Here is a 23,387-nt window from a genome sequence, read left to right on the forward strand (position 1 = left end):
TTTTAGCATGTAGCCTGATCATCAGTGGCCTGAGGGATCAGAAAACCCCCTCCTTCTGAGCTCTGACCGTGTAGAACCCGGGGAATCCTTCCCTTGGTGGGCAGTTCCTGCGTATTCACACCCTTCTGTAATTTCAGTTCAGTTTGGCCTGGCCACTCCTCTTAACTCTCATAAAGCTGATTTTCTTAAGCTAGTCTCTCCAAAAGGGTAGTTGTATTTTTTCTGCTGCAAGACGAAGAATGCACAGTATATAATAGTTCACCAAAAACTTCAGCTGGTTGGTGGCAGAGGTTAAAGAGAAAAAAGCCACAACAGATAGATGATAGTCCCAGTCCTGTGGGGTTTCCTTTCTTTTCTTTTGTTTGTTGCCACCTCATAGTGACAAAATGAATTGAAGTCTGGGCTGTTTGCTCTTTAACTTGGGAGAAATCTAATTAGGGGTTGGCCCTGTTCCCATAAACCTCTGTGCCAAGACCTCTTTGAATGAAAGCATGTTGTTTACTGCTATTAGGAAATCTCCTTCCAAAAAAATAAAGAAGAGGCTAAATAATTCTTTGCCCTCCCTAACAACATGGTATGGTCTGTGGCAGAGAGCTGAAAATGTATTAAATGTGTCTCCGAGTCTTGTGTTCTTGGTAATGATCTGTTTTCCAAAACAGAGAATAAGGTTTTAGCCTCAGGAGTTTGGCTGCTGCCTGTGGGGCCGAAGCTTCCAAATCACCCACACACACCACTAAAACCGTCGCTGTGAGTTAAGTCCCGGGCAACCGGGGAGCAAGTTGAGTGGTCTGCAAGTAGGTGCTTGAGTACGTTAAGCAGATGTCGATGCAAAGTATTTATCCCTAAGATCTGTGACCATGTTATAGAATGTACTAAAATTTCTCCTGAGCAGTGGGTTTGGGGACATGTCTCAAAAAAATGAATTTGTATGGAAAGTTGTTTACTAGAAGCACACTTTAAACATGAATCCTGCTTTTATGATTCACCAGTTGGGGTTTGAAGTCTCTGACATTGGCCCGAGAACTTGACTATTGCTGAGGTCTGTTTGAAAGTCCTAGCACCACTCCCTCAGAAATCATCATCAGTTCATTAATTCGCTGTAGGACTGTGGGGCTCCTTGGGAGGAAGGAAACAGATGCGGCCTGACTACAGGCTCTGCTTACAGCGTGCGGGGTGGCCACTTGTGTACATCAGCATTAGTGGCAGGTTTTCAAGCCAATCTGTTTCCTGTGTTGCCCACAGGTGCTTAAAATGGTATCGATCTTCATTAAAATGAAAGAGAAAATGCTGTTTTGTAAGTGGAATATAAGACAATAAAACCTAATTGAAAGTTGTTTTAATTTGTCATAAATGTGATTTATTTTAAGAATAAGGAAATGTGTATTAAGAAACCCACATAGCTCCCTGGCAGTCTGTTCCTGCAGAAGAGAATAGTTGAAGCGAGAAGAGAGTGTTGACTGAGATAAAACCTCCCAGGCTCTTCCTCTTGTTGCTGTCCTGAGTGAGCCTCCCCGAGGAGAGGCCCTCCTGCGGTCATTGCTAAATGACCTTGGATGTCTCTTTTGGCTTGTTAACATCAGCAGAAGGACCAGACTGTGAGTTTCACATGGGCCGGAACTAGAGGACTCTAGCTAGACCCGAGCTATCGCTGTGCCTGGAAGTAAGAGGCCCAGAACAAACCCTCACCCTGCCTGCCCCTCTCCCACCCCTCTGCTGACACAAGGAGACTCAGAGCTCCTCGGGTTACCAGGCCCCAAAGGATGAACCTTTCCTGGTGATAATTCTGATGACTTAGAGGTCGAAAATCCTCCTGCATCGCAAACCTCATGGGGCAGTCTAGTGGATCTACTTGGGAAGATTATCCCTTTCTTCAAGAGATGTTGCATCGAGTCTTACAGCATCACAGACAGAAGGAACTTGGGGGAAATGTGGCCTTTCATTTTACAGGTGAGGAAACAGACCTGTAGAGAAGGGCCTTGCACAGGGTCACGTGACCTAATTAGCAGAGTCAGGACCTAAATCAAACTCGGTTTCACAGCTGGTCTTTTTGTATCCCTTTGAAAAAGTCGTTGATGTTTCACATACTATAATCAAGGTCGTGTCGGGGCAGTTGGCTCTTGGGGAGAACAGACAAGTGAACGGGTGCCATGAGCCAGGCCCTGCACCAGAGAGCCACATTGAAGACTCAGCGGGAGGCGAGGGGCCCCTGCCTGCAGGAGCACCCGGGACAAGGAGCACCCGGGAGCGGTCGTGTTGGGGGAGAGATCTGTGGGCCTGGTAGGCGTCGACGAGCAACTGCTAAGGAGGAGATGGGAGAAGTCCTTCGGGCTCTGGGCTCTGGCAGCTTCCATCCTAGTGTCATACCCCCCTCCCCATCATCACTCCACTCCCGTCACCCCCACCCCACCCATACGTATGAGCTAAGAAAACAGAAGCAGGCAGCTGACACAGGCAGGAGCTGCGGTGCTTCCTGAGTCTGTGGGAAGCGCTGCCTGACGAAGGGCATCTGGCTGATTTTCTCAGGGAGCCTGTTCCCCGGAGAGGCCGTTGTCATCGTGTGTCCCCACAGACACACTTGACTGGTTTCCACTTCACCTCTGGCCTTTTGGCTCAGCGCTGGGGTCTGACTTCATGGCAGCAGTGAGTGTGATTGCTGACCCTTCTGAGGCACACAGGGCTGGGTGTCCACGTCACTGGCCCTGTCTGGCCAAGAGAGTGACAAATAAGAGTTCAGATAAAGTTGTCCTTGGCAAATTGTGGTCTCTGCTTCATCATCCGGGAAGTTGCCCGCTCTTTCTTGAGTCAGGCCTCCCAGAGGTGCTTCGGGTCATTCTCATGACCTTTCTTCTGTGGCTCTGGACCCGGGGCAGGTTGCAGAACCCTCAGGGTAGGTAAGACCCCAGGCACAAGGACAGAAACAGATTTTCAGGTTCATGCTCTCCCTTTGACACAGTTGTACACGGTTCATAGCCCCTGTCAAGGGGCTTTGTTTATGAATTTACTTGTGACTTAGACTTACGTTTTGGTGGCAGACACTTTCAGTTTTAGTTTTAGTGTTGGTTGCTGTTCAGCTTCTTGCTTGAGAAGTTCCAGACTTCTAGTCTCTGTTAATCGGAAATCCCATCTGCTCTTGTTCCTTCTCTTCCAAGTGACATCACACGCCTGCTTCCGAGAAGGAGGCTGCAATCTGTGCTTCCATTCCGTCGCATTCTGATGTGGGAGTGAGCTCCCTCCCTCGGAAGTCCACAGGCTGCGGGGCTGGGTGGCGGGCTCTGGGGTCTGGGGTTTGTTTCGGTAATGTCACCTTGGGCTTGTTGCTTTCCTTGCAGACTGTAGTGCTTTTGTCCACAAAGGCTGCAGAGAAAGTCTGGCCTCCTGTGCAAAGGTCAAGATGAAGGTAAGACATTTCTGGCTAAAGCAATAAAATCTTCGGAATTGGGAGAGTTGGAGTTGGGGGGGGGGTTTTGGTTGTGTTTTTTTTGTTGTTTTGTTTTGTTTTGTTTTTGCTCATTTGGTACCAACTTTGAGACCAGACTAACCAAAAAAAATCTTTTTTTTTTCTCCTAAGTAATTGATTCTCTTTCTAATTAATCCACTTGGGAATTTGTGGCTTTTGGGAAATGGATTCAGAACTTCTCCACGTTAAATGTACCTTTCTCTGGGGTTCTCTTTGTGTCCCTGGCCACTGCATCTGCAGACCTCTGTGCTGGCAGTTCTCACATCCGCTGCCTCATGGGAGCCCCTGAGGCCAGCAGCGGGGGCCGGGAGCTGTGGAGGGTTAGCTTAGATGCCTGTCTGGCAGCACTTTCCCCCGGGTCCGTGTCAGTGGCTCTGATCAGATGACACAAGGATGGGGCATGTCAGCCGCGTGGCAGCACCTGAGGTGCACCTCTTCTTGGGCAGCCCTTAAGAAAAGAGTATGGGTTTGGGGGCGTACCTTTCAGGCAGCCTGTGTTTTGGTCCCCCAGAGTGTCTCTTTGTTGCTGTGCCTCCAGCTGCACCTATGCAAATGCTCACTCAGGTGCTGTATGCTCATCGGTAACCAGACACATTTACGTACTTGAACCAGCATCAGCACCATCTCACGGGCTCACTGGGCCCCACGGTCAGAGGTTCAGGTCGGAGCCCAGGGTCGGCACTGCTAGTGAGTCCTGGGCAGTGCTGCTGCTGCTAGTCCGAGGACCACACTGCAGACGCAGTGAACCAGGGGAAGAGCAGACTTCTGCGTTCTGGATCTTACTTAGCCTGTGGACACACATCTGTGTGGCTCATGAAGTATTTTTATTTCAGTTAATGCAGTTATTTAAAATCTCACTCCCCCTTACCCAGCATTCCCAATTCTCAGCTTTGCTCTTTTTTCCTTTTTTTTATACTCTTAATCACTTTCTCAGAGCCTATGTTTAATAGTCTGTATTTATTAATTACATTTGTTTTTTTATGGGCTGACCCTTCCCCCATGAGAACATAAGTGCAAACTTGCCAAGCAGTGGGTCAGGAGTGTTTCTTGGGTCCACTGATGGATCCTAAGCACTCAGCGGGGTGCCTGGCTTTTGGGTCCTTCACGTGTCAGAGAGACGGGTGGCCACTGCCTCCTGCAGGCGGGAAGTATATTTCCAGATGGCCTCTCTCCTCATCCCCACACCTTGCCTCTCATTTGCTACCTGCCTGGCCTTTAATGAATCAAATGAGATCTTGCCTGTTTGAACTGGGTTTGAGTGTGTGATCTCTGAGGAGACCCGTCCCTATTGTGAATGTATGGTATACTAGGTTCTGTAGGAAAATAGTGACATACAGTGTCCCCCGTGTAAGAGAGTACAACCTAAAAGGGAAGTCCCATTTTTATTTGGAAGTGACTTGTTCTCCACTAATGAGTTACCCCAGACTAGCTGCTGCAGTCTGTGGTTTCTCACACGAAGTGAGTCTGTTGCAAGGCTACAACAAAAGTCCTCACTATAAACAGCACTTCACGTAGGAATTAGTTGGCACCTGATACATGCTAGTCACTGGAGAAGTCGAATGCAGAAGGCACAGCAGGTGCTCAGGGACCCGCGTGCTGGTGGGGCAGGTGGGCAGGCAGACGATGACCACAGACGAGGAAGACACTAAGTGGAGGGGTACGCAGCATCCTAGAGAGATGCCGGGCACTGCCTTGGGGAGAAGCAGGAAGCAGGATGGCTTTGCCAGAGAGGCAGTGCACAGATAATGGATGCTCAAGAGAAGACTGTCAGACCTGTGAGGACAAGATGATTCCAGGCACAAGAACGCCGAGTGTGTGGCATCGGCGTGCGAGGCGGGTTCAGGGGACAGGTTGGGGGTGGGGGGGTGACTGGCTGGGACGGAGGGTACTGAGGACCACGGGCAAGGGGGACTGAGCAGGAAGGTTAGGAGCACCTGGCTGTCTTCCCACTCTAGGCTTCTTGAAACTTGACGGAAGAGAAATCGTAAATGCAGTCTTCACGAGTTTGTTTTCTTTCCTCCCAGCAGCCCAAAGGGAGCCTGCAGGCACAGGACACGTCTTCGCTGCCCACGGTCATCATGAGGAACAAGCGTAAGTGGCTCGGGCCCTCTCATAGCTCTCTTTCACGCTCAGGTTCAAAACCTGTATCCCATTCATTTGTTTACTGATCAAGGTTTGAGTACCCATTTTGTGGTAAGTTGTAGGAGGCTGCAGATTTTTTGACCAAAATCTTAACATTCTACCATGAAACTCTCTTGGAAGATTTCTAGTCAGTGTATTAGCTTAAAAGACAGCACCATGGTCCTGTGTGTTTAAGCAGCTGGCCCCTGCGCATCCTAAAATTCCTCTTGAGTGAGTTGGCAGTCATACTTGTTTGTAATGCCTCACACTTGAATGTATCAAATGAGATCTTTCCTATTGAACCTCATTCTGCTTCTCCAGCCCTTCACGGATCCCTTTCACACATCCTGCTTGCTCCCGCTTGTACTTACCTCTCCACCTTAATACTCGTGTGATCATGTCTGCTTTCATTCATGCAGTTCTCCTCAGCGTAGTGTCCTCTCTCCTTCTGACCTGTCCACGTCCTCACCAAGATCCAGTGTCGCTTCCTCCATCAGATCTGATCTGCTCACCCCGCCCTGACGCTGAGGCTGTGCCCCCGGCTCCTGCACCCTTGAGTGCATTCGTGTTTCTCTGAGCCGCCTGCAGCCTCTGCTGGGTCAGGCCCCCATCTCATCCTCCTGGTGTGCTTCCTGCAGGAAGGGTCTGGTCATGTTGTAGTGTGGCGTGTTTCTGGTGTTTCAGTGTGTCACCTTCTTCTAAATAGAATTGGAATTGGAATTAATGGTTTTATGGAGCTCTATTAAAGGCAGAAACATCCTGTTAATACTGTGAAGTCATAACAGCCACCCCAGTCTTATTTCCTTCGGCTCCTGGGGATGGGCCGATAATGCAGTTTGTGTCTGGGGCAGGAGCTTGCTTACCAAGGAAGAATAATTTCCTATGCAAATGCCAGTGTGACCACGTTAGCATAAAATTGGGGCTCCGGGTTTCTCTTTGGTCATGTTCAGCAGAAATACACAGTTTGAGGACAAATGAGCTGTGTTGCATTAAACAAGCCTTGCATCTTCCTCATCTGTAAATTGAAGGGATTGGTCAAAATCTGTGTTCTGAGACAGCATGCAGAGGAACCACAGGGAGCTCGTGCAGTGCATAGCCCTCCCTGGGCCCACCCGCAGCAGGCGGGAGGGCTGGCCCTTTGCACATCCAACCGGCGCCTCAGCCGTGCCCTGGCAGGCGCTCCCAGTGGGTGCTGCCTCCGCTGTCCTGCCACTCTCTCAGTCTCGTTTTGTTTTGATTTAGTGTAAATGTTGGCATACATAATGTTTCCACACAATTCTTAATTCTCATTGACTGGTCTCCACCCCACCCTACAGGTATTCACTCTTTTTAGTTTTATACTTTCCTTTCTCAGTTTCCTTTATTAAATTTTTTTATTGAATTAATATGAGATTAATTTTTCTTTAAAAAAATTATGACTTTCCTGCATGTTATTCTACACCTTGATTTATCTTCCCCCTTACTACATTGTCTTCAAGATGTGTCGATTTGTGGAGGATGTCCTTATTTTTTAAAACTACATTGCATAGTGTACCATAATTTATTCATTGATCTTCTGGTCCTCATTGCATCCATTGCCAGTAATTGCTTTTACCAACAATGTTACACTGAATAACTTTGGACATGTGTCATTTTGAGCACAAACAAGGAATCTATGGACTAAACATATTCTGAAACGGAATTACTGCATCAGAGTGTTTACACATGTACAGTCTCAGTGGATATTGCCACATTGTCCCCCACAGAGTTTTTTTGGACCCTTTTATGCTCCCAGGGCAAATCCGTTCTTCTGCAGTTTGCCTCCCTCCGGCGTTTGTCAGATGAGTCAGGACTGGAGTGCACGGCTCAGCGGGGCTTCACCTGTGTCTTCTCTCCCTTCACAGCCGCGCAGCCCAAGGAGCGCCCTCGGTCCGCGGTCCTCCTGGCGGACGAAACCCCTGTGGCCACCATGTTTTCTCACAGGCGGTCCCAGCAGAGCGTGTCACTGTCCAAAAGCGTCTCCATACAGAACATTGCTGGGTGAGTGGGCCCTGAGAGAGAGCACAGCTGACATCCAGGCGACAGGAGCATAATAACTATATTTGGCAAAAGAGGCTACTTATATATTTTTTTAAAAAATGTGTAAGATAATGAATGGGCTGGTGCACAACTGAGTGATTCCGATGAGTGTGAGGATTACATTGTGATGCCCTGTCGTGGCCACCGCTTTATGACGAGGGTCCCCTTTCAACGCCAAAGGGTCCCCTTTCGATGTTGTGGTAGGTTATCCTGCACTTTTGTACCCCAATGGCCCGCTTCTGAAGACCCTGCGTTCGAAAAGGATGATTTCTAAATCAAAACAAGATGTAGGAGGGGCAAAGATGATTACATTCTGAATTGTTAGTTGCAGCCACTTACATATTTCAGGTGTCATACTTTTCTATTGGTTGGATGAACCCGGTCTGTTTGTTTCTGTTATAACTTGTTTTCCAACCTTGCCTCTTGCCTCTTAAGTTGTTTTCGTGGGAGTGAGTAGTGGGCCGGTTGTTACGGTGAGGTTCCCACCCACTCAGTGGCACTGGGTTCCTGTTGTGATCCCTGCGGAAGTTGCTGTGACCCCCTGAATGTGGAGGCCTCAGCTGTCACATGGTAGCCCAGGGCTGACCCTGGCGTCATTGGCTTTTTGGGCTGAGGTGCTTGACTTGCAGGCCTCAGAACACCTCTGACGTCTCTCTTACCCTTGGCTGGAGGAGAGTTCTTACCTAAACGGTGTGACTCTATTTTTGTCTATATTTTCTGAAGCCTCTGTGCTGGCTGGTGTTTCCTCCTCCTCGAGAAAAAAAGTTTCCAGTATTTTAATTTTTTGTCTTTGTATTCTCATCATCCAAAGACCTCCTTTTCAAAGTTGTTACCAACATTTGCATGTAAAGTTGGTCTTGACATACAATTTAAAGTTGCAGTGACTCTGTCTTGCTTTTATGTCACATCACAAACACTTACCAGGTGCCTGCTCGCTAGCTGATGAGTTGGGGCCAAGAGAGGAAAAGAATAACTAATGTTACCCCCCAAAATTTAATATTTTTTTACAAAAAAAAAAAAGAACACTCAGTCTGTAGTTATATAGAGAATAGGAAGAGATGTGTAGTGGTTAGACAGCGAGTTTCAAAAAGAGAACTTTCCTCTGTAATGTGTATATAGTCTCGGGGGAGAGGGCTGTCCTTCCTACCTATCATTTAAAAAATCCAAGGTTCAAGAAGTTTAAGTTTGCAGTGATGCTGAATGCCTTTCGTTGTCAGTTCTTAGTGCTGATTTCCTGACCTAAGTAATTTGTCTGCACTTGTGACGGTGCCTCCTGCCAGCTGTCAAACCACAGCTCCTCTGTCAGAATGGATTTGACGTGCTTCTCTTTGTCCCCAGAGTCGGCAACGACGAGAACATATCGAACACCTGGAAATTCCTGTCTCACTCCACAGACTCGCTAAATAAAATTGTCAAGGTCAATGAGTCCACAGAATCACTTACGGATGAGGGTAAGAGGAAGTTACGGCCTTTTTTTCTGTAGCGATTATGTTATTTCATGATGTAGAATGCAAGTGTTGACGGAATAATAGCGTCTGCCGCTTCCTTACTGCGAAGATTCTCTTAAGTTGTCTGTAAAGCATCATGTGCTTTATAATAAACTGGTGATCAAATCTGCCCAGTTGTTAGATAGTTGTCCACTGAAGGATGTCATTGCTTTTAACATGGTTGTGTGCTAGTACAAACTCTTTTCCTCCCAGACTTTCAGTTCTGGCTCTCCTGGCACAGTTGAAAGCTTGCTCCCCTAAACAGGTAAAGTTCCCAGGTCCCTTCCAATTGCTCCTTCACATAGGAATCACATCTTAATCACATTTCATTTGTGTGATGGTTCTCACTCTCAGCCAAGGCCTGGAGTGTAGAGCGTGCTGCTCCCAAACAGGAAATGATTCTTTTCTCACATTAGACTATGGTTCTGTGCGTATCTCCTGGATTAACGAGAGTGTTTGTGTCTTAGGAAATTATCACACCAAGGAAAGTCCAGCATAGACTTTTTAGAGGTCACAGGCCACGGTCCTAATACTGGTTTTTCTGATATTTTGAGGAGTAGGTACAGATATGAATGAAGGACAACTGTTGGGAGACTTCGAGATTGAGTCCAAACAGCTGGAAGCAGAGTCCTGGAGCCGGGTAGTGGACAGCAAGTTTCTGAAACAGCAGAAGAAAGACGTGGTGAAGCGGCAAGAAGTGATCTATGGTGAGAGTCTTCATGTGCTCTGCCGACATTTGGCGCGCTGTCCGGAATGTTTTACCTGGTGATGTACTGGGCTTTGGCAAGTCAGTCCCAAGTGTGTAGCACCTCAGAGATTTTCTTTGATGTATAGAGACGTGATCTTATTTCTATCCTTTTTTTTCTATTTAAAATTATTTTCCTTAATTGTATTGAACAGTTTATTTTATATGCGTGCTTATTTATGCAACAGGCCTACAAAGAAATCTCTTGTGATAGTTTAATTCCTCCATTACACTAAGAACTAGACGCTGAACAGTCATTTCTAGGAAATAGGAACACGGAAATTGTGAAAGGTTTGCATTCCAGTGAAGACCAGTGTGGAAATCACTAAAGAGTGATGTAATCCAATATCGCTGTGGTTGGCCACTGAAAAATGGAGGATAAAGAAGATGAGACCACTTTAGGAGAAAGACAGCTATTGACCCAGTTCTAAAGGTTAAATTGGGCTTTCCCCATAAGACTGATGGGGATCTTCGTAGCAGCAGGCGATCTTGGGGGGAGAATCCTAGTAGCCGGGTCTTCCTGACCACTGAGCTTTGTCCCCTCCGGCAGAGCTGATGCAGACGGAGCTGCACCATGTCCGCACGCTCAAGATCATGAGCGACGTGTACAGCCGGGGGATGATGACGGATCTGCTGTTCGAGCAGCAGATGGTGGAAAAGCTGTTCCCGTGTTTGGATGAGCTGATCAGCATCCACAGCCAGTTCTTTCAGAGGATCCTGGAGCGGAAGAAGGAATCCCTGGTGGATAAAAGCGAAAAGAACTTTCTCATCAAGAGGATGGGAGATGTGCTTGTAAATCAGGTGAGCCATGGGGAGGAGGGGCGCTTTGGGATGCAGCCACCGTGCATTCGCATCTGGGCTGTCGCATGTCCTCCCTCTGTGCCCTTAGGTGAGGTGTTTCTCTCTCCCAGCCTCCACTTCCCTTTCTGTAAGTGAGGGCAGTAGCATCTCTCCTAAGGCTCTTTTATGTACATATATACACGTTCATATATATACACACACATACACACATGCTTGCATATGTATGCATGTATGGTATATGTATGTAAATATATATATTACATATATAAATGATACATAAAGCACCTAGCGTATACAGTAGATACTTAATAAAAGTCCGTTTTTCTTCCTCAGAGTCTATATTATGAGAAACAGTGTAGCTTAACAAATCAAAAAAATGTTTATTGGAAGTGCCTACTTCCCTTCTGCCTAAAATCAAAAGGACCTCACTTACCTGAAAGCCACCTGTGCATAGAAAATGTAATGAGGAACCCTCTCTGTAAGATATTTTATAAAATACATCTTACTGATATTTTCATCAAGGTGTGGTACGGTTTGAGTCTTACTCCAAAAACAATTTGGCTAAAAATTATTTTGATACTTTTATGTGCGTTTATCATAGATAGTTTTTAATGTTTCTTTTTAAAACTTTTGGAGTTTTTTTTTAATGTTCCTAGTATAACCTTTACAGGCTGAGGGGGCATACTCTCCCACCTGACTAGCTCTTTCCCCCAGAGCATCTGTGCCTCAGTGTAGATGCAGGGGCTTAGTTGCTGGAGCAGTTGCCTGGGAAGGGGAGGTTTTGTCCTTCCCTTGTGTTCAGGAGTCCGACCCTTCACCTCATTCAGTTGTTCAGTCCTTTTTCCCCAGTATTTACTGGGCATCTACTAAATGCTCCTTGGAACCACAAAGCTAAATATGCCTTAGAACTCTGCCTCAAGTGCTCTAGAACTAAAAATAGGCACGTTATACAAGAAATCCAAATATTTAGCACAGGTACCTGCAACAGGTAGGCCCTCAAAGCAGGACTCGTCAGCTCTGCAAGCAAGGACCTCTCTCCCCAGACATCCCTCTGCCCTCAGACCTGCACGGGTGACTCCTCTCACCTGGGCTCGTGGTGTCTGTAGCACCTTGGACCTGTGCACGTCCTCTAGTAACTTCTTTGATGGCAGGACGCACACCTCTGCCCGTGGGGTGCCGGGGCCCGACTCACCTGTCGGGCACGTGCCTGACGGCGGGAGCAGCGCACTCAGAGCTCGCTGCCCCAGCCTCTCTGTGGGTGAAGGGGAAGAGGAGCGGCTCCCCGCAAGGTTTTCCGTACGGGTCAACCCTTGCTGCCCACGGAGGGTTTTAGTGCAGTGGGAATCGATGCTTAGCATGGAGCCCCTCATTGGTTGGCCCAAAGGGAGCCGACGCTCAGAGGAACCGCTGAGATTGTACACATGTGGGAGTGATTTCAGGGTGGCTGTCCTGAGTGCCCCGAGAGAAACAGATCCCTGGGTTATGGCGGCTGTTCTAGTGTCTCAGCTTACCAAGGTGAAATTTTTAAGACTGACTGTCTCGTGAAAACCTCCTAGCGAGTTTTCCTTGTTCTATTACTACAATTACGACACAGAACACATTTTGCATTTCTTATGTACACAGTACGTAGATGTTTGTGTCTGTTGTTATAAAAATATATACAGCAGCTTTATGGAAACAATTCAAATGCCATATAACCCGCCCGTGGAAGGTGTGCGATTCAGTGGTTTTTAGTATATTCACAGAATTGTGCAACCGTCACCACAGACAGTCTGGGAACGTTTTCATGCCCCCGCCACCACCAAGTGTCGCAGCCCTAGGCAACCACCCGTCTGCTGTCTGTCTCTGTGATTGTGCCTGTTCTGGACATTTTATAGAAATAAAGTAAAACAATATGTGGTGGTTTGTGATTGGCTTTTTTATTTAGAATAATGCTTTCAGGGTTCATCAGTATTGTAGCATGTGTGAAACCAGTGTCTCTTTTCCTGCTGTGGCTAATATTCCATCATGTAAATATGTGTGTGTGTATATATATACACACTTCCCACATTTTATTCATCCATGTATCCTTGGATGCACATTTGGGTTATTTCCACTTTGGGGCTGTTATGAATAATGAATAATGAGCATTTGTATATAAGTTTTCATGTGGACATACGGTTTTATGTCTAGGAATGACATTGCTTGGTTAGTTAGCTTCTCCAGGAACTGCCACACTGTTCTCTAAAGCTTCCGCACCATTTTAATCTTTTGGAGCAATTTTTGAGGAAGCCCTCTTGGCTTTTACAGACAGACTGGTGACTCTGTAGAAAACAGTAATACACGTTTAGCACCTGAGCTACGGCCTAACTTCTGCTCCCTTCTCTCTGCAGTTTTCAGGGGAGAACGCAGAACGCTTAAAGAAGACATATGGCACGTTCTGTGGGCAGCACAACCAGTCCGTGAACTACTTCAAAGACCTGTATACCAAGGATAAGCGTTTCCAGGGGTTTGTAAAGGTATCGAGGGGAAACATGAGCATCCCCGGCGTTGCCCGGGATGTCGCGTACCCTTGGGTTTAGTGGAGCCTTCGCCCTCGGGTGAAGCCTCCTGACCGCTCGTTTACCCCCTTGCAGAAGAAGATGAGCAGCTCAGTCGTGAGGAGGCTCGGAATCCCAGAGTGCATACTGCTGGTGACCCAGCGCATCACCAAGTACCCCGTTCTGTTCCAAAGGATACTGCAGTGCACCAAAGGTGAGCTGCCTCCTCCCCGTTCAGCCCCGCGTGCCGGTGTCCCGAGCCCCTGTGCCCCAGAGACCCTATGGAGGAGCTCTTTCCTGCTCCAGTGGGTCTAAAAGAGACCCCGGGTTTTACCTGAAAACTGTTGGTTTGAATGAAAACCTGAAATACTATGCAGGCGGACTCAGGGCGGATGATAGCAAGGAGGGAAGGAACCACGTACTGATCCCATCCCGAGTTCAGGGACCTGAGTAGCTTCTCCCTTGTCACTAGACGGAGAGAGAATTCCCACCAGTTTTCCCCGTAAGTGCTAGAACGGCTGCTGTTCCTTATTTTCTCGGTACTTGCTGGCTTCTCTTCTGGCTAATCCTGCTCATGGGCAGTTACATTTAAAGATTAGTAAAACAAAGACAAATAAATGGTTGCCCCTCTTTCTCCTTAAAAAATGTTTGGTTCCTACTGCTTGAGAAAGTAGCATGTAATTGCATGTTATCTGTATCACTGAAACTGTCTGACTTTACCTGGAGTTTAACTGAAGTCTGGGCGAGGCAAGGGGACATGCCCTTGGATCCATGGGCTGAGGGTAGCATCCCCCTCCTCCTGCTCATGTCTGAAAAACAGAATTATGCTTTCCTTCTAAGACAACAAAGCGGAGGAGGAAGACCTGGCTCACTCCTTGAGCCTGGTGAAGAATGTGATCGGAGCTGTAGACAGCGAAGTGGCCAGTTACGAAAAGAAAATGCGTCTCAATGAGATCTACACCAAGACAGACAGCAAGTCGATCATGAGAATGAAGAGCGGTCAGATGTTTGCCAAGGAGGATCTGAAGCGGAAGAAGCTGGTGCGGGACGGGAGTGTGTTTCTGAAGAACGCGGCGGGAAGGTTGAAAGGTAAGGCTCACGTTTGAGTCTGAGCGGCACCGGACGACAGCCAGCGAAATCCACAGATTCCTGTTAGAAGCCCCCCGGCAGATTGCTCCTGGGGAGCTCACATCCAGACACCACCCAGCAGCAGCAGCCCTCATTTAATTGTTCTTAACCTGCTATCAGAGAGGACTGGTTTAAGGTAGCTTATCGAGTCATAAAATACAGCAAGTTTACAAGGAAATGCAGTCGGGTCAAATGGAAAAGGAGGTTTTAAGAGGCAAAGCAAGGGGCAAGATTGACACAGAAACACAGGTGGTAAGGAGGTGTGTTTGTCCATAAGGGAAGGGTGGCAGGTTTGGGATGGGGGCTCTGGCAAAGCATCGGCGCCATCAGCCAGTTCACAGGGTCGGTGAGAGGAGAACTCTGCATCCCTTGCTCTAAGGAGGTGTCAGAGGGACTTGCAGCTCCTGAGACCTCAGAGTAATGTAGTTATTAACTCATCAGCTGCATTTATTAAACTTGACGGTATTTGTGCCTTTTATCTTGAAAGAAGAGAGATCATGAAACACAATTGCATTTAATTTGGCTTTAATTTTTAGTTTGCAAATGATTAGCTACATCGAGTTAAAGAAGCTACGAGGTTTGTGGATTCATCTGTACATTTGATTTTTTAAAAAGTAATTCTTTTCATCGAACCTGTACTCTCTGGGCCTGTGTGGCAGCTCTGACTTCCCCAGTGGCCCAGAGTGTACCCCCTTCCTCAGTTGCTGTGCACAGAAGCAGGCAGGCCCTGTGCCACCAGCTCCACCTCCACAAGACTGAGGGGGCGGAATGCATGCCTCTGTCCCCCCCAGGGTGGGAGTGATGCGCTAGGCGCTGTGGTCAGAGAGGACCAGGGTCCTTAGCTAGAGCCTCCCCGTGCTGAGACCACACAGTGAAGCCCCGGCGTCAGACGGGTTCAAAGGTGAATGAAGCAGGACCCTCCGCCCCTACCCACTCCACCGTCACGTAGAGGCGGGGAACAGAATGAAGAGACTGCTCTCCAGCAGGACTCTCTCGGATGTCCTCGGGGCCTGGTTCAGGGCGCTCTGCCGCTGCCCCTTTGCAGCTGTCTGCAGCAGACCGCGGGGGGCTCAGCCACACCTGCCCCGTCCCGTAAGGAGCTGAGCTTTCTAGCGCCGCTGCTACCCAGGGCTAGCTCTTTGTTCTCTTTCCTTTACAAAGCACTTTATTTATCCATTCCCGAAATAACAACTAATAGATTCCAGCTGTTGGAATAACATTGCGGTCAAGCCCACGGCGGAACGCTTGGTTTTGGGGCCTGAAAGGCCGCCAGTGGGGAGGGGAGCTGGTGTCGAGTCCTCCTCACCCGTAGTGAACGCCTGCCAGGGACAGCCAGTACTGTGTGGGGCGCCCTGCGACGGGATGGGGTTTCTCTGATCCCCCGGCACCCATCCTAGCAACCTCAAGGTCCAGTGAAGGTGGAGCTTGTATTTTAGAACTTTTTTTTTTTTGGCAGGCACATGAGTTGCTTAAATGTAAGCTTTAAAAAAAAAAAAAAAAGAATGGAACTAATGGTAGTGCATGGAAAATTACTCATCTAGGCTGAAAAACTTGACCTGCCTAGAAATCAGACCTGTTTGCTTCTGTTTTCTTAAGGGCTTTGCAGTGAGTTCCGCGGAGAGGGGCCTCCAGTGGCGGCAGAAGCGGTAGAAAAGGCAGGAGGGGCCTCACCCCCCCGCCCCCGGGGGGAGGGGCTTGTCCATGTCAGTTCTGTTCTTTCCCCAGGGAATCGTGGGCTCCCCTTTCCAGAGGGGCCAGGCTCTCAGAGCTCAGTCGCTGCCTCGGCTCCAGAGACGTCAGGCTTTGTCCTTAAGGGAAGGAAGAAAGGTGTCACTTTGTGCTCCTAGAGAATTAGAGCAAGAGTTTGTGGCATTCTTTCTGCCCCTAGGTCCAACTAGAGGTGTTCATTTAGGTTTTCTTTTATTTCACGTGAGAAGCAGAGAGGGCTCTTTCCGTGGCACAGAGGAGGGGCTGAGGTTGACTGGACACGGCGCCGCTGTGCCCACGAGCCTGTGGAGTCAGGGCGGTGGGCGGCCCTTCCTGTTCTCCGGGCATGTGAAGCCTACCTCTCGTTAGCTTAGACATCCTTCTGCATCACCTCTTGGCAGCTGCCCTGTCTGCTATCCCACGCCTTTCCCATCGCTACAGTCGGGAGAGGAGGAGTGCTGTGACCTGAGCGTTTGGTGGGCTGTGTCGCTGTGTACTTCTCTTCAGGTCCTGCTCTTCGGTTGTATTCTTAGAGTAGTTTATGCTTGAAATCTTGCCTTGTGGGCTGTCTCTCTCCAGAACTAAATACTTATCCTTTTCCACGGCAAGGCATTGGTGGTAAGGATCCCAGTGTAAAGTGCCTCTCAAACTCTACCGACCAGACACGGGCTGTGGCCGGATGTAGGACGGCTGCCTCGGAGGAGGGTCGTCTCTGACCCGTTCTGCTCTGAATTACTAATAGAAGTGCCCTGATGGTACCAAACGGCTAACTAGTCACTGTTCTCTCTTCCCTGCCCTGACACGACAGAGGTTCAAGCAGTTCTGCTGACTGACATCCTGGTTTTCCTTCAAGAAAAAGACCAGAAATACATCTTTGCGTCATTGGTAAGCGGAACTGTTAGCGGTCTCCTCTTGATTGTAATTAAGGATAGTGTTCAGAGCAGCTAGAGGTGACTGTTGAGCATAAACGAAACACTGTATTTTTGGCCTCCCGTCCACTCAAAATTACCTGGCTCAGGGCACATTCCTCTGAGTAATTTCTTGTATACTCTTAACATTTTCTGTCTGCGCCGCCCCCCCCCCCCCCAAATTATTTTCTGTTAACTTACAATCCTTTTGAGAGCCTTGGGCATGCGATCACTGGGGTATTTCTCACATGTTATGCCCCATAAATCATGCTAATTGATAACGTTGCCACCCAGATTCTGTGAGAACGTGCGAGGGTTCATCGTGTAGAAAACATGACTAAAACCTTTATGGCCATAAACTGTCATTTCCTTTACGGAACTCTTTTTCTGTTTGGTAAAATGTGAGTGAAATCGTGAGGTATCTCTCATTATCTGTCCTACTTCCGCTGCTGTTTGTTAGCACACACGCTTTTAAAAGGCGTCTGGTGTGCCCTGAGATTGAAGTCAGGAGGCTGTGTGCGTTTCTCACTCCCGCCCTCTCCCCCTTTCCAGGACCAGAAGTCCACGGTGATTTCCTTGAAGAAGCTGATCGTGAGGGAAGTAGCGCACGAGGAGAAAGGCTTGTTCCTGATCAGCATGGGCATGAAGGACCCGGAGATGGTGGAGGTCCACGCCAGCTCCAAAGAAGAGCGGAACAGCTGGATCCAGATCATCCAGGACACGATGAACACCCTGTAAGCTCCCCACGGCCCGGCCTCCCCGTGCCTCTGTGGCTTCAGAGTCTGCTGGGCAGTCCCCAGCGTCAAGGGTGTCTTAGGAATGTTTCGTTCTGTTTTATTTTGGTTCTTTTAGGAACAGAGATGAAGATGAAGGGATCCCTAGTGAAAATGAGGAAGAAAAGAAAATGCTGGACACCAAAGCCCGGGAATTGAAAGGTAACGCCGTTGGGAGGGGTCTGAGGCCCTCGTCCGTGGACGGTCTGCTGTTGCAGGAGACTGTGGTTCCTCCCAGGGCCTGGGTCCCGGAGCGGCCCCGGCAGGCCCCCGGGGACAGGGAGATGGAGAGCTGTTAACAAAGGAGAACCCTGTTTGAGCTGACACGGCCCTGGTACCAGACAGCTATGAGAATGTGTTGAACCCTAGATGGAAGGAATATTGATTCTCTTCTTTCAGTATCAGTGTTCTTGGGCCCCTTGTCGTAGAAGAATTTTCAAAAATCATGGTCACATCTGAGACAAAAACAGGAAAGGAAGGTACTTGAGGAAAATAATCTTCTAGTTAATCTGCTTTTACATTAGTTACCTGGGTTAATGGTGCTGGACACTCACACGTGAGTTAGGAGGTGGTCTGGGGAGAGGGTGTCCAGTGATTATGCCTGACCACTGCTTACTAAAAGCCCCCGCTGTTTTGTGTAGTCTTGTCAGCACCCTGCAAGACCTGCATTCTCATGCCTGTTGTGCAGCTGAGGAAGCCGGGGCCCAGAAAGGCCGAGCAGGCCAGGCCCAGCCGCCGCTGGTGGCAGAGCCCGGGTTTTGCTCCCTCTTTCTAAACAGCAGAGCCTGATGCTCATCTGTTTGCCGGTGCTTACTTAATGTTCTGCAGTAAGCTCTGGGCTTTGGATAGCGTCAAATAAATGTAAGCACCCAAGGAGTTCACTCAGTCCTTCACGCTGAACAAAGCGATAACACTCTGTTTGGTGGTGGGGCGGGGGCAGGGAGAGGTGGACAGACTGAAACCGGGGCCAGACTTACATCAGATGTGTTGGCCTGTGATGAGGACGACAGGGGTAAACTGCTTTTCACGTGAAGGAAGCACCTGGCCAGGCACCCTGCTCGGTGGTAGGGATGCAGAGATTCCTAAAACAGAGGCCCTGTGTTGGGAAGCCCACACTCTGGCCAGGGAGGTGCACGTGAGTGACAGGCCACCAAGTGCATGGCGAGGCCCGAGGGCTGTGGGAAAGGCCTTCCCGTGTCCGCCAGGGAGTGGCCGGGTAGGACTGTCGGGGGGGCCGAGGCTAAGGGTTGGGAGATTCAGGCAGCAGGTCTTGAAAGGCAAACAAGGGAATGATGATACACTGTTTTTAGCAAAATTTAAACTTAAATCTTTGAATTAGTATTGAAGCCAGTTGGGAGACTTGCTTGAGGGAGTTGGGGAACCTCTGGGAGTAGAAAGACCAATAGGGAGGCTTGGGAAAGGCTCAGTGAGAAATGGGCTGGAGGGGGTGGACCCGAGTAAGAGGTAAGGACCCAAGTGACTAGGAGAGTGAGCAGGTGACCTCTCCCGGGACTCCAGCTTGAGTAAGCTAGAGGGCGCAGACCTGTTGGCCTGAGGAAGCGGTCACAGGCTGCAGGGAGGTGGTGGGAGGGCGAGAGTGAGATGAGGTTTCTGACACGCTGAGAACGAGGCTTCTAAGTGGCGGTCACCGCTGGACAGTGGGGCACGTTGATCTGATGCTCACGAAGGAGGGTAGGCTCTGGGACACTTTCTGTGGGCCGTCAGCACCTGTGAAGTAATTGAAGCCGTGGGAGGGAGGGAGATCCCCAAGAGGAAAGTGTGTCAGGGACAAATGGCAGCCCAGATGGAGCCAGGGGGACCCCAGAGGTTCCACTGCAGGTTACAGTTCTGTGCTGAGAGAGGATTTTAGGAAGGGGACCAAAGATGTCCTCAAAGGAGGCAGTGAGACAGCTTGAGGGGTGGGGGGGATCATCCGTGCTGGAAAGGGTGCCATGAGAGACCTCCGTAGGTTCTGTGAGGGAGGGCGGCCTTGGGAGGAGGGGACGTAGCGATGGGCGGAAGCCAGAGAAGCAGGGGAGTGAGAAAGTAGCAGGAAGCAGGGCAGTGGAGACAGAAGTGCAGTGTGTGCTGTCAGAAATTCCGCTGTTCGCCTAGAAAGGCCCAGGATAGTTTTTACCAGGTAGAAGTTACAGAATGAAAACTTCGTTCAGCCGTCATGATGAAAAATAATAAAGGGGAAAAAAACTGCTGGTATCCTCTGTGCTGTCCCATAAATTACCACAAGGTGGCGCGTGGGTCTCAGCAGTCAAATCACCAGACCTTTTCTCTGTCCACCCTGCAGAACAACTTCAGCAAAAGGACCAACAGATCCTGCTCTTACTGGAAGAAAAGGAGATGATCTTCCGGGACATGGCTGAGTGCAGCACCCCTTTGCCAGAGGAATGCTCCCCAACTCAGAGCCCTCGAGTCCTCTTCCGTGCCAACACAGAAGAGGCTCTCAAAGGAGGACCTTTAATGAAAAGTGCAATGAATGAGGGTAATTTCTGTTCAGTGTTGCCCCTTCTGCATCACCTCCCAACGTGGTTTATACACGAATATTACTTTTTACTGTAAAACACACACATACACAGAAAACAACACTTCAGTTTTGTGAGTTCGCAGGTAGCATCTTGCTGCCACTACCCAGGTTAAGAAATAAAATGTGGCAGACACCCTAACCCTTCCACATGTCCTGCCCCCATCAAAGCTCCCCTCCCTCCCTCCAAAAAAGAACACAGATTGTGATTTTTACAGGAGGCACTTAGGTTTCCTTACGGTTTTGTGGCCAGGTGCCTCTTCATAGACGCTCTAGTGCAGTCTTGCTCCTGTTTTTTGATGGCTGAAGTTTAAGGTATAGCTCCCCCCGTCCCGTTCTTTTCCCCACAATTTAACTTCAAGGGATCTGGGGTTTTAATGTGTAAAATTTCATGTTTTCTTTCTGCAGTGGAGATCCTTCAGAACCTGGTGAGTGGAGGCCTGGGGGGCCCGCTCGGGCAGGCTGTCGGCAGCCCCGCTGGGCAGGAAGGCGCGGTCGGCCCCGTGTCCTTGCCCCGGAGAGCAGAGACCTTCGGCGGATTCGACAGTCACCAGATGAACGCTTCAAAAGGTAAGTGACTTTGAAGCCATGTGCTTTTATAATCGGTCCTTGACGCTCCTCCTAAGTAGCTAGCTGCTAAAACACTCAAGAACTTCTGTCAGTGCCACGTTGGTTTTGAGCAATAAAGACGTTCCTGGATCTCAGCTACGCTGTAGTCAGAGGAGCAGTAATACTTCTCTTGTTGCTCCTAGTTGTTCTGCATCAATAAAAATTAATAATCACCTAGCTGCCACCCCATTCTTTGACTTCTTGTAGGATTCAGAAATATCACATCCCTAAGCTATGTATCTTGTATTTTTTTAAAGATTTCTGTTGTTTTTTAAGATTTTTATTTATTTTTAGAGAGGGAAGGGAAAGAGAGAGAGAGAGAGAGAAACATCAATGTGCAGTTGCTGGGGGCCATGGCCTACAACCCAGGCATGTGCCCTGACTGGGAATCGAACCTGCGATGCCTGGTTCACAGCCCGAGCTCAATCCACTGAGCTACACCAGCCAGGGCATATATCTTGTATTCTTTTCTTGGCTAATCTGTTTCACAGCCTCTAAAAACAAATTTATTTCTTTGTTCAGGAGGTGATAAGGAAGAGGCAGATGATGGCCAAGATCTTAGGAGAACAGAGTCGGATAGTGGTCTGAAAAAGGTATTCCCCCACCCCCCCGCCCCTAAAATACACTGAGACCTTCTTAGCACTCCCTCTGAGTTCACCGTCCATCAAATTCATCCACTCTGATCTCATTTTGCATGTCTGACTTGCTGTTTTCATTTTCTACTTTATTTTAAGAGGAAAGCACATTTTTAAACACACAGTACAGTCAAGAGTTCACATATTGCTGGCCACTTGGTCTCTCTGGCTTAGAGCTTCATGTGTACATCCAGAGCCTGACCCCCTAGGGCCCTGGCAGGACCAGTTTTGTCAGGAGGTTTGTTTAAATGCCCAAACCAACCTGGACTCTTCACAAGGCGTGAGAACCAGCTCAGCGTCAGATCCCCCCTCCCCCCTGCAGTGGGAGGCTGTGGTAGGAGAGGGCGGACGTGGGACGCCACAGCACGGCCGAGACACACTCGAGATGCGGCTCCTGCCTCAGGACCTCCGTATTTTTAAAACGCATGTTTTTTGTTTTATAGGGTGGAAATGCTAACCTGGCATTTATACTTAAAAGAAACAATGAGGTAAGGACGTTACGAGCTATTGAAGAGTATGATTGTATTATAATTGCTAGGTTGGGAATGCTCATTTTTGTTTTGCTGGGGTAAACAGGCCGACTCCTGGCCGTGCTCTGCGTGCTTCACCATGCGGGTGTCCCGTCCTGCTCTCCCCCGGCCCAGGGCGTTGCCTGGGCGCTACCCCACTGCTCTGCCTGCTGGTGGTGTGGCCTCTGCTTCTCTGCTCCGGAGAGGACTCCTGCTTTCTCTGTCCGCCGGCTGTGAAGCCTCCTCAGAGGCGTCTCTCTCCAGTGCAAGCACCCGGAGCACAGTCTGTAGCCGCCTTTCCTGCCACCCGAGCCTGGGCCACAAGAGCCACTCGTCTGCAGTGTGGCGGGTTAATCTGTGGGCAGCGCTGTGAGGTCATTTCTTATCCTGCAGGGCCTCACGTGGAGCTCCCTTCCTTGAGCCCTGCTCTTCATATAACACGTGTGTCGCTCTGAAAGTGGCCTCAGTGTCCTGCTCGTTAGAGTTCGGGCTCTGGTTGGAGGCTTTCCTGCCTTCCTTCAGCTGAGGCCCGCCGGTCCTGCAGGGCACCGGCACTTCTTTCCCTGGCTGCCCCTCCCCGGTTCCGCCTCCGGAAGAGTCCTCGAGGCCGCCGTGCCCTGCAGACTCCGTTTCCTCTGCGCGTGCGGTTCTGCGTGTCAGGGGACTGGAACCCTGCACACGACAGTGGCCTTCGGGAGGCGTGCCTCTCGGGGCCGCCTTTGTGTTTCTTCGAGCTCTCTACCTAGACCCTAAATTCCTGGGAAGTGTTGTTTTCAGATTCTACATTAATGGGACCTTTCCTTTTTTCTTCTAAAGCACAGAGGGGTGTCGTTTTCTCTTTGTGGGCGTGGGAGCCCACACACCGCAGTGCCCTGAGGGAAGGCCCTTCCGTGTCTACCCTTCAGTGGGACGGACCTGCTCCCCTGCACAGCCCGTTGCTCCCGGTGTCTGCTGCTTGAAAGTTAGCTTTTTGTTGACTTTTCCATGTGGCGGCCTCTGCCCTGTATTTAGTGAGAAGGGGCAGGGAAGAGACAGAACAAGACCAGTGTTTTCCGGGCATTGCGGCCTGGGCTCCACACTGCAGATGCCCAGCCTTCTGTGACACCCCCTCCCTCTGCTGTTAACAGTAAGCTTAAGTGAGGGGTTAAAGGCATTCTCAGATATGCCTAAGCCTGAGAAGTACTTTTTGTGTGTCTTAAGTATCGTAACAGGAATAATGTATTCATGGCAGAAAATTTGAAAACTGTCCAATAATGTACACAAAATAGAATAGGGAAACATAATCTCGCCACTGAGAAGTAACTGGGGTTAAACATTCAGTGCTTCTGTTTCCAGCCTTTTCTTCTACGTAACACACATTGGTGTGTCTGAGTGTGTGTGAGTGTGACTGGTAT

The 23,387-nt window shown here is 49.1% G+C and overlaps 1 protein-coding gene across 13 annotated transcripts in view; it reads left to right on the top strand.

The window, feature by feature from the left end:
- AKAP13 (A-kinase anchoring protein 13) overlaps window positions 1-23,387 on the top strand; it is a 223,929-nt gene that overhangs the window by 191,140 nt on the left and 9,402 nt on the right. For 8 of the 13 annotated variants that reach the window (XM_036013131.1, XM_036013126.1, XM_028502173.2 and 5 more), the window contains 16 exons: window positions 3,330-3,397; window positions 5,482-5,548; window positions 7,462-7,597; window positions 8,975-9,087; window positions 9,678-9,830; window positions 10,419-10,669; window positions 13,042-13,167; window positions 13,285-13,402; window positions 14,029-14,277; window positions 16,832-16,908; window positions 17,484-17,665; window positions 17,784-17,866; window positions 20,007-20,201; window positions 20,649-20,810; window positions 21,372-21,442; window positions 21,928-21,972. In XM_036013131.1, coding sequence (XP_035869024.1) covers window positions 3,330-3,397; window positions 5,482-5,548; window positions 7,462-7,597; window positions 8,975-9,087; window positions 9,678-9,830; window positions 10,419-10,669; window positions 13,042-13,167; window positions 13,285-13,402; window positions 14,029-14,277; window positions 16,832-16,908; window positions 17,484-17,665; window positions 17,784-17,866; window positions 20,007-20,201; window positions 20,649-20,810; window positions 21,372-21,442; window positions 21,928-21,972 — 2,096 coding nt within the window. The remainder of the gene's footprint in view (window positions 1-3,329; window positions 3,398-5,481; window positions 5,549-7,461; window positions 7,598-8,974; window positions 9,088-9,677; window positions 9,831-10,418; window positions 10,670-13,041; window positions 13,168-13,284; window positions 13,403-14,028; window positions 14,278-16,831; window positions 16,909-17,483; window positions 17,666-17,783; window positions 17,867-20,006; window positions 20,202-20,648; window positions 20,811-21,371; window positions 21,443-21,927; window positions 21,973-23,387) is intronic. The other 5 variants (XM_036013125.1, XM_028502174.2, XM_036013127.1 and 2 more) reach the window with 3 other exon arrangements.

Source organism: Phyllostomus discolor, chromosome 12, assembly GCF_004126475.2.
Source record: "Phyllostomus discolor isolate MPI-MPIP mPhyDis1 chromosome 12, mPhyDis1.pri.v3, whole genome shotgun sequence".
Classification (NCBI taxonomy): domain Eukaryota; kingdom Metazoa; phylum Chordata; class Mammalia; order Chiroptera; family Phyllostomidae; genus Phyllostomus; species Phyllostomus discolor.